The 11,075-nt window shown below is 44.1% G+C and overlaps 1 protein-coding gene across 1 annotated transcript; it reads right to left on the bottom strand.

Moving 5' to 3' along the window:
* Nucleotides 1-8,274: 8,274 nt before the first annotated feature.
* LOC123519755 lies at nucleotides 8,275-10,607 on the bottom strand. Its single transcript, XM_045281259.1, has 2 exons — nucleotides 10,603-10,607; nucleotides 8,275-10,411 (listed from the first exon to the last, which is right to left on the bottom strand). The coding sequence occupies exons 1-2, from the start codon at nucleotides 10,605-10,607 to the stop codon at nucleotides 8,275-8,277; spliced, it is 2,142 nt and encodes a 713-aa protein (XP_045137194.1).
* Between the last annotated feature and the right edge of the window lie 468 nt (nucleotides 10,608-11,075).

Here is an 11,075-nt window from a genome sequence, read left to right as displayed (position 1 = left end):
AGGTTTAGAAGTGTTAAAAGCAGGAGTCCTGAAGTAATACTAAAATTATACTTGGCGCTGGTCAGGCCACATCTTGACTATGCGGTACAATTCTGGTCCCCACATTACAGGAAGGACATAGTTCTGTTGGAGTCAGTGCAAAGGAGGATGACTAAAAGATACAGGGAATGAGGATATTCCTATGAAGAGAGACTGAAAAAACTTAATCTGCATTCCTTAGAGAGACGTAGGTTAAGAGGACATCTGACAGAAGTATTTAAGTGGTATAAGGATTTTAACAGAGGGGACATGAATGTAGTTAGTTCTTAGGATCAGTAGCAGGGAAAGAACCAGAAATAATGGGTTTAAACTTGAAAAATTCAGGTTTAGGAAAGAAATGGAAAGAAACTGGTTTTCAAACAGAGTGGTTGATGAGTAGAACGGTCTCAGTAGACATGTAGTCAGGGCTGAGTCAATAGGGAGCTTTAAAAGAAGGTTAGATAAATTCATGGATGGGGAAGATAGATGGAATTAGGTAGATAAGCACACTGGGACTGCCTCGCATAGGCCTGGCGGTCTCTTGCAGCTTCCCTCTTTTCTTATGATCTTATGTTATGTTCTAAAAAGGGCAGAGGCAGTGGCAGTGGCATGGTTGATTTAGTTCTTTATTATTTATTTATTTATCATTTATATATGTTTATTCATTTGTTTTTGTTTTTTTCGGGGGAGGGAAGTGTTGAGGAACTGGATGATAAAAGCGAACTGGTATATTACCAAATGCGATAGAAAAGTGTAACTTGTAAGGGATTGACTCGTTTCATTAATAGTTAGGTTAGGTCGGATGGGAATACGTTCTAGCTTTTCTATCGCTTATCAAGAAGACTGTCACGGGAAAAAAATGCTTAGATTGCCGCTTTCGAAGAGTCTGAAGATAAGTTAATTTAGTTCCGCAGGTCTTTAAAGTTTTTACATGTATATTTTTATCAATTGGTAGTTACGTAAGGATATTATTCATTTTCCATCCCAAACTGCAGGATGGAACATACACTATTTCGGATACTTGTTTGATAGAAAAAAAAATGTTGAGGATATTCAGGATGGGACTTAAGACTGGCTTCAAATAAAGTAATGGTTAGGTCGCTCGTGGAGGAGGAAATACGATGTAAACTTTTAGAATATCCTAACACAGACTCTCCTTGGGGCGTTGGTAATGAGGGAAGGCGATGCGAGTTCGTAGAATATGCTAATTGTGTTTATCATAAATTAACACAGCTGGGAGTTTTGTGTCCAGTTTCTAATTTTATTCGAGGTCGTTGTCGCACCAGAAGAAACGCCTCTTATATAGCCGTCTTGATGTACACACACACACACACACACACACACACACACACACACACACACACACACACACACACACACACACACACACACACACACACACACACACACACACACACACACACACACACACACACACATCGAAAAATACCTGTACCATTTACTGAAGTGTTTTGTTATTTCCAAAGTCCACGAAGATCACTAATTACATTCTTATAACTCTCTTCCCGTTGACGAACCAGAAACCTTGTTGCACTATCACTAAATCCATGAAGACTTTCTTGAAAACTCCATGAATTTCACTGGAGCTGTAAAGTCGTGAAGAGACGTCAGAATGCTTGAGAATAAGAAAACTATGCCGTGTCTCTCGCCCGTGTAATCTGTAATGCTGTCACTCCCTGTGCAAACAGTGTTATGAATGGAGGATTTTTACCCAGGATGCTACCGTCCCTATGTGTGTGTGTCTTGGACCGGAATGAAGGGCGATAGAAGGAAGTTTGCAGAGGTGTACAAGTCAATTACCTCGACATCTGTAGTAGGGAGTGGAAGAAGCTGATTCGCAAACTTAGGCTGCTTTCACACGAACGGTTTTCGCCAGTTAAGTAGTGCGTCAGGCTATCCCTGTCGACATCAGTCTGCTTCGGTATCTCCTCGCCATATTTATTAGTGCATCGCTGTCTCTCAATGATGGAGGACATTCTAAACTTATAAATTTTGTGAGAAAACTAAAGATATGTTTTTCTGATTATATTACTCGGAAAATTCATGGATTTAGTCAGAAAACTTAAGATATCTGTTTTCTTCCATATTTTGCTAAGAAAATTCATAAATTTTGTGAGAAAATTAAAGATATCACTCTTTTCTTCAATATTTTGTAAGAAAATTGAGTAATAGATACCCCTTGTCGCACGCGGGAAACACCGGATGCGTGAAAGCGCCCATAGCAGTACATGACCACCAAAACCGTTGTGTGATCTTGCTGACAGTGCGGCAGGGGGCGGTTGTCGGAACGGGAAGACTGCCGGTCCGGCCTCATGTAAATACATGTGCCTGACCGGCGAAAACCATTCCTGTGAAAGCAACCTTAATTAAGTTGTCTGATCTAGCAAAGGTTAACGCGCGCGCACACACACACACACACACACACACACACACACACACACACACACACACACACACACACACACACACACACACACACACACACACACACACACACACACACACACACACACACACACACACACACACACACAACTTATTTTGATTTATTGTTTGTATGTCTGTTTATGATATGGCATCTATTTAATAAGAGTTTGTGACACAGTTTTGAGTCCCGCTTTACTTCTCTCCTTCTTTCCCCTAGCAATTGTTCTCACCTTGTGTGACGCGGTTAATGCTTGCAATTTGTGCGAAAGTGATTCGTCCCGGGTGAGACGTCCTGGTTGATTCACTCACTGCTTATTCATCCTTGGTAGATTTTTTTTTTCCATCTGGTGATTCGTCCTTAGAGTAATTTGTTCCCGTTGGCCGTATTTTCGTCGCGTTAATTACGGAGCTCCATTACTTATTCAAGGATACAACCACCATTGGATTTGAGAGAGAGAGAGAGAGAGAGAGAGAGAGAGAGAGAGAGAGAGAGAGAGAGATAACAAGCTAAATTTCAGTCCCAAACAGCCACATTCGTGAACATTGAGTCGCTTCATCATGAATGTGGTTCAATTCCATGATCAGCAAATCTTGAGCAAGAAGCTTGATTTACAAAAATGGACGGGTGGATGGTTGGGTGCGGACGTGTTTGAGATGTAATGGACGTGGGTGGATGGGTGAGTGAATATGATTGTATGATTGGGTGGCTGAATTGGTTAATTCATATGCTTCCTTCATTAAGCCTGTGTTGACAATAAGTCCTGAGTCTAGAGACATTTTTAGGGTCCAGTGGTTTGTGTTCGAAGTGACTTGTGTCCCAAACTATTCCCTTGTTTAAAAGTACTGTTTGGAATGTGTTTGGCGGAGCTCTTCCAGATAAACTTCGCCCCACCAGCAATTACGAGGGATTCTACAATATAAACTCTCCCTGTCTTTTGGTTTCATATTAATTAAAACACTGAATAAGTAAGAAATTCTTGCAAATGGGATAAGGATTAAACTTGAACAGTCGGTTCGGTGTTTCACTATGAAGAAAAAATGTCATTAAAAATATGAACCGCATGAAAAGATACGCGTCCTTCGTGCTGTATCTGATAATCTAATGCTGTTATAAATATTATATACCTTCAGCGTAATTTTATACGGTTTTTAAGTAAAAATAATACAGTATAGTAATATCGTAGTCAAGTATGAGGTTCTGTGCTATTTATTTATGTATCTCTCAACACTGTCCAGTTTGCTACGCAAAATGGTTTCTTCCTCCTCATTACTTAATTGAACTGTTTCAAAGGAAAAGTGTCAAGACTACCCAGGAAATGAATTGCTCAACGTTTTTGTGACTCATTCACTTCTCAGTATTTTTTGTATCTTTGGTTTATTTATTCTGTATTTAAAGAAAAATGTATAGCATTATTCATTATATCTTCATTTTGTTTTTTCTCCAGGCGACGAGTTTAAATACGTTTCGATGATGAGCAGCAATGGGATGTACTTCACTCTGTTGTGACTTCAGCCGCCACCACCTGCACCACCATCACCGCTGAAAGGTAACAACATCTTGCTTCTCTGCCCCTTATGCTTTATTCTAGTTGTCAAGATTGGGAAAACACACATATGTCGAATCACCGGCAGGTTCATTGGTCGCATGCATGTGTACTCTTTGTCTCCGGCTTGCTACTATTGTGTTAGTGGTGCGTCCCAGTCAGAAGGGTGCCTGGCCGCCTTTCAGTAACTAAGTGACGGTGACGGCGGTAGATATATATGGCCGCCATCCCTCGATTTCTGTGATAACAGTGCGTCTTGAGATGGGACCCAATACCTTATGCTGAAATGTGGATATTTTGCTGTGGAAATTTTTCTCCGTGTGTTAAGGGAATGCGTCGCCAGTGCTGAGAGAAGATGGACCTTGAGCTGAAAACACACACACACACACACACACACACACACACACACACACACACACACACACACACACACACACACACACACACACACACACACACACACACACATCGATATAAATACCAGCATCAGTTATACAAGCTTTCCGCCGCTTGTAAAATCCTGTTTGCATGAATGACACATTTAACACAATCACAACTTTCTGTACACTGACTTAAATCTTGCATTGAATAACGAAAGTCTTCCATTGACTGCATGGAGTGCTCAGTGGGGGATTGCCTACCTGATGTACCTGCCTGCGACCACCTGAGTGGCGTAACGACGGTGAGTTTAACTGATTATTGCACGTAATCTTACCCAAGGAACATCGCACATCGAAGAATATTCCCTATAGTACCACAATATTGATAATGACTACGCCCCTCTCAACTCTCTCTCTCTCTCTCTCTCTCTCTCTCTCTCTCTCTCTCTCTCTCCTCTCCTCTCCTCTCCTCTCCTCTCCTCTCCTCTCCTCTCTCCTCTCCTCCTCTCACACACACACACACACACACACACACACACACACACACACACACACACACACACACACACACACACACACACACACACACACACACACACACACACACACACTTCAAAACGCATGCTCTAGTTCCGGTTCACACTAGCTGTCTTTTGTACGTAGATATCTTCCGCCTCTGCTTTCTGTCGACTGGATAGTAACAGGCATGACTGTAATTCGGCTGCTGGAGGAGGTGCAGTCGCTATTAGATATGAGGAAAAACCACGCCAATTGAAGGTCTGAGAGCGTGGATGAAAATATGTGGAAGGATGTGATCGAGGTGTCATTTGAAGTCAAAAGCCAGCACTCCTACGCTTATGGTACCTACCACCCTAAATCTTTCCATGTCCTTTCAGAGACATCCAACCCTTCAGGAAGTCAACAGATCATGCAGGGACGCCACAGAACGCCTGACTTATAATCTCTCTAAGATTTGCGTTTGGGGCAGAGAAAATCTAGTGGTGTTCAATGTCTCAAAAACTCAAATCCTCCATCTATCATCAACTCGATATAACCTTCCAGACAAGTGTCCCCTCTTCTTCAATGACACTCAACTGTCTCCTTCCACATTGAATATCCTCGGTCTGTCCTTTATTCATAATCTTAACTGGAAACTTCGCATCTCACCTCTTGCTAAAACAGCTTCTATGAAGTTAGGCGTTCTGTGGCGTCTCCGCCAGTTTTTCTCGCCCCTCCAACTGCTTACTCTGTATAAGGCCTTATCCACCCCTGTATGGAGTACTCTTCGCATGTTTGGGAGGTTCCACTCACAGTTTTATCAGATAGGGTGGAATCAAAAGCTTTTCGTCTCATCAACTCTTCAGCCTCTTTCTCACTGCCGAAATATTGCATCTCTTTCTATCTTTTATTGTTATTTTCATGCTGTTCTGCTGATCTTGTTAACTGCATGCCTCCCTTCCTCCTGCGGCCTCGTTGCTCAAGGCTTTCCTCATCCTCTCATCCCTTTTCTGTCCAACTCTCTAACGCAAGAGTTAATCAGTACTCTTAATCATTCATACCTTTCACTGGTAAACTCTGGAACTCCGTGTCTGCTTCTGTAATTCCGTCTTCGTACGACTTGACTTCTTTTAAGGGAGAGGTGTCAAGACATTTGCTCCTAATTTTGTTTAACCTTTCTTATCCTTTAGAGAACCAGCAACAAGTGGGCCTTTTTTTTTTTTTTTAAACATTGTGTTGCCCTTGGCTGGCCTTCTCTCGTACATAAAAAAAAGTGGAAGTTGTACTAGTCATGATGTCAAGTGGATTAAAGTGGATGACCTATTTAATGGGGGCAGTGAATGTAGAGTGCAGAAGCTATGACATGAATTTATATACCTAGTGGGTGGAGTGACGGGGCACTTTAAACTATGACAGTGAAGAGTAACGAGTCTAGGCAGGCAGGGTAGGGCAGGACGGGGCAGGGCGGTGCTGGACGTGGCGGGGTGGCTGATAGAAGGCTTTGCACGCTCTGAAGAAATCCTTTTCCCTTCACCGCAGCCACTGGAAACTAAGCCGATTAGTCACCACCGTTGTCCCCGCCACCGCCGCCGTTGCCACGCCGCGTCGACATCAACGCCGCCTTCGCGAAGAACACAAGGATTTGTTGCCATATCTTTTAAGTATTAGTAATTGGTTTTGTGTAGCGGTGAGGTGGGCTGTGGTGTGATGTGATATGTCGTGACTGAATTGGTGTTCCATCCACGTGCGCGTATGTGTCTACTTTTAAGAAGAAAAATAATAGTGGTTATGATTCAGAAAGCTGGTAAGTAAGCCACGAAAACTTTAAACACATTATACACTATTGAACAATCTTGAAAACTAAAGTTGCTGAATTTTAGTCTTCGATATAGAATTTTGTATAAAAAGCTTAAGTGTGTGTTTGTGTTTCACTGTTTGATCTGCTGCAGTCTCTGACGAGACAGCCAGACGTTACCCTACGGAACGAGCTCAGAGCTCATTATTTCCGATCTTCGGATAGTCCTGAGACCAGGCACACACCACACACCGGGACAACAAGGTCACAACTCCTCGATTTACATCCCGTACCTACTCACTGCTAGGTGAACAGGGGCTACACGTGAAAGGAGACACACCCAAATATCTCCACCCGGCCGAGGAATCGAACCCCGGTCCTCTGGTTTGTGAAGCCAGCGCTCGTGTGTGTGTGTGTGTGTGTGTGTGTGTGTATATATATATATATATATATATATATATATATATATATATATATATATATATATATATATATATATATTTATTTATTATTATTATTTTTTTTTTTATTGTTTTTGTTTCATGGCCCACACGACATTTTTCTTTTGTTTCAGTTCATTACATTTTCAAGTAGAAAACTTATTTAGAATATTAAAAAAGTGTATATCTAGCAAAAGCATTGTGCGTTACTTTCGTCACTTCCGCTTTAGAGTTTTAGGGAGATGAGAATAATGCAATATAACCGATTACACCAAAAAGCAAGAGAACACTGATCAACAAACAGCTCTCACTACTGAAATAAAAATAACACTTCAATCCCAAATTGCGATGTTGTTCTCTATGTATGCTTTGTCGTTCAATCTCTATTTTTGTAGAAAGGGATAATATGTTATGATGGAATGGTGTTGCTGATAATACAGTATGTGTGGTCAGGCAAGAAAACATAAAACTATGTTCACCACCAGCTTTGGATTTCCTCTCCCTTCACTGACCATCCTGGGTTAACTTGCCTTTAATACTATGCTATCCTCTATGACCTAAAGCAACTGGTGCAACACCCTACGCCCAACATTCTTGATCTTTTCCTTACCTCTAATCTTTCTGCTTATGCTGTTACCCTATCTTCTCCGTTGGGCTCCTCCGACATCAATCTCACTCCTGTATCTTGTCCTATCTCTCCTATTCTTCCTCCGGATCTCCCAAAGCGGAGATGCCTCTGGTTTTTGCCTCTGCGAATTTGGGGGACCTGAGGAGGTTTTATGCTGATTTTCCCTGGAATGATTACTGTTTCCGTGTCAGAGACCCATCTCTGTGTGCTGAACGCATAACAGAGGTGATAATGTCTGGCATGGAGGCTTACATTCCTTATTCTTTTTCTCAACCTAAACCTTCTAAACCTTGGTTTAAATCAGCCTGTTCTCGTGCTATACATGATAGAGAGGTTGCCCACAATAGATACTTGAGCCTTCCATCTCCTGAATCTCATGCATTTTATATTTTGCTCGGAATCATGCCAAGTCTGTTCTTCAACTTGCCAAACATTCTTTCATAAATAGAAAATGCCAAATTTTCGAGACTTCTGGCATCTGGCCAAAAACATCTATAAATTTTATTCTTCTTCTTTCCCTCCTTTATTTCATCCTGATGGTTTGCGGGATGTCTCCAAGTGCTTTGTCACCCCGTTGGTTGTACTCATCTCCTGACGAGACTAGCCCCATGACAGCACGTTTAAACTTGAACCGGCCCCAGGGTGTTATGAAGCACGTCAGGTCTTGATCCTCGTCTGCGATCTTAATTTGAAAGTAACCCATCTTGGCGTCGAGGATAGTAAACCATGCCGCAGATCCCATAGAAGATATAGCGTCATGGGGTGAGCGAACAGGATACGCTGGTCTTCTCACGTAACGATTAAGACGAGTGAGATCGACACACAGTCTCACACCTGATGGCTTCTTAGGCACCGGCACAATAGGATGGCACCAATCCGTCGGGTAGTCAACCTTCTCAATTATGTCTTTGTCTAGTAGTTCATCCAACTGATGCTTGATGTCTTGACGCCAGGCGTAGGGAATCGTTCGTGGAGCCGTAACTGCAAATGGACGAGCATCGTTGGTCAGATGGATCTGCATCGGACCTCCTTCCATTTCCCTCAGTGATGATGACGCACTGAAGACCCTTGGGAAGGCCTTCATTATCGCCTTGGCGTGGTTTTCCCGCTGTGACGGTGTCAGGTCGTACGCATGCGGCCAACTAGGTAGTTCTGCTGATGATGGTGCCGCCGAAAGTGATCGTGGTTCGACCTTCTGTTCCTGGCAGCGTCGTTTCTTCGGTTGCTGAATCGCGTTAATCTGGGCAGGAAAGTTTTCTGGCAGAATCCCAAGAGCGATGGAGTCGTACCAGCTGAGTAAGGCTCCCTTGATCTCCTTGACGACTGTCACTGTTGTCTCTGTCTGTTTCTCACCCAATTCCAGGTGTGACTGGAAGGTTCCCAAACAGGTGAGTGGCTGTTCACCAGCAGCAAAAATGTCGTCATCAACAGGGTTCAGGGTAGACAGAGAAATTCCCAGTGAATGTGCCGTGTCGAGGCCCATTACAGTCGTTTCTGCCCCGGAATCTGGTGTCCACACGACCAAGTCACGTCCTGCAGGGTGCGTGGCCTCAACTTTAACCCGTGGCGCGGGGCGCGCGGTCACTCGTCTGGTATACACGCCTCCAAGGAGCTGGTACACCGTCTTACGGTTACGCTTGGCACTCGAGGGTTTTAGCGAGGGATTCACAAGGTGCTTAAAAGCTTCGCGGCACGATACTTGCACAGCTGACTGACACACAACTGCAAAGTGCCCTCGTTTACCACACTTAGAGCAGTTTCTGTTAACTGCTCGACACCCCTGCTTGTCACTGCGACAGTCTTTTCCACAGCGGTAACACATAGTACCAGTTTTTACTTTGGTGCCAGTTTTCTGCATTTTCTTGTAATTGGACACCTTGTTCACTGTATGACCTGCAGAGCCCCTGATCATGGCACTACACTGGTTTGCACTTTCGGATGCTCTACACAGATCAATCGCTGTTTGTAGTGTTAGCTTTCGGTCCTCTAACATGCGTTTCAAAGCTACCTCGTCACTCGTACCGACCACAATGCGATCACGCAGTCTATTGTCCAGGCACTTGTCACAAAAGTCGCAGAAGTTCGCTATTTCCTTAATAGCACAAAGAAAGTATTCAAAACTTTCTCCCGGTTCTTGCACCCGAGAGTAGAAGTCCCTCCTATCAACGATGATGTTACGCTGTCCCCGAAGGTAACACTCCATGGCATCCAAAACCTCGTCCAGGTCGGCGTCTTCTTCCACACTGATGACGTAACGAAGGATCCGCGTCCACTCGTCGTCCAGGAGAGAAGAGAGTGCTGCTCTCTGCTCCGCATGAGGCAGCGAGGACATCTTCGTGAGAGTAACATAGCCCCTGAACTTGTGGCGCCATGAATCGAACTCACGCAAGGACGCAGATGATGCCAGACGTGGTGCCGTTGCAGCGGTGACGGGAAATCTAGCCGGTGTGCTGCTATTGTCGAGGGTCTCGTTGCTTGTGCTGTTGTCGCCGGCAGAGTGTGCTGTTGTACCGTCGGCGTGGGTTTGCTGAGACACCAAGCCCTCCAGGAGTTTACTCATGCATTCTTCCCTGCGTTGAGACTCCTTCTGGGCCCGTTCTGCTGCATCTGCTTGCCGCACCAACAAGGCTGCTAACTGCTCCACGAACGATTCCCTACGCCTGGCGTCAAGACATCAAGCATCAGTTGGATGAACTACTAGACAAGGACATAATTGAGAAGGTTGACTACCCGACGGATTGGTGCCATCCTATTGTGCCGGTGCCTAAGAAGCCATCAGGTGTGAGACTGTGTGTCGATCTCACTCGTCTTAATCGTTACGTGAGAAGACCAGCGTATCCTGTTCGCTCACCCCATGACGCTATATCTTCTATGGGATCTGCGGCATGGTTTACTATCCTCGACGCCAAGATGGGTTACTTTCAAATTAAGATCGCAGACGAGGATCAAGACCTGACGTGCTTCATAACACCCTGGGGCCGGTTCAAGTTTAAACGTGCTGTCATGGGGCTAGTCTCGTCAGGAGATGAGTACAACCAACGGGGTGACAAAGCACTTGGAGACATCCCGCAAACCATCAAGATCGTGGACGATATTCTGGCCTACGACACAACGTATAAAGACCATCTTGCACACGTCATCAACATTGTGCATCGTTGTGATCAGCACGGCGTCACTTTGAACAAAGGAAAATTCAAGTTTGGAGAAAACATGATCGACTTTTGTGGCTACACCATCTCACCTTTAGGATACACCAGTGATGCGCGGAAGACGCAGGCGATTGCTGATTTCCCGAGGCCACAAAACATCACTGATCTCCGTTCG

This window comes from Portunus trituberculatus, chromosome 46 (assembly GCF_017591435.1).
Source record: "Portunus trituberculatus isolate SZX2019 chromosome 46, ASM1759143v1, whole genome shotgun sequence".
NCBI classification, from domain to species: Eukaryota; Metazoa; Arthropoda; class Malacostraca; order Decapoda; family Portunidae; genus Portunus; species Portunus trituberculatus.
The sequence above is the reverse complement of the archived record's forward strand: the minus strand, read 5'-3'. Positions and strand labels throughout refer to the sequence as shown.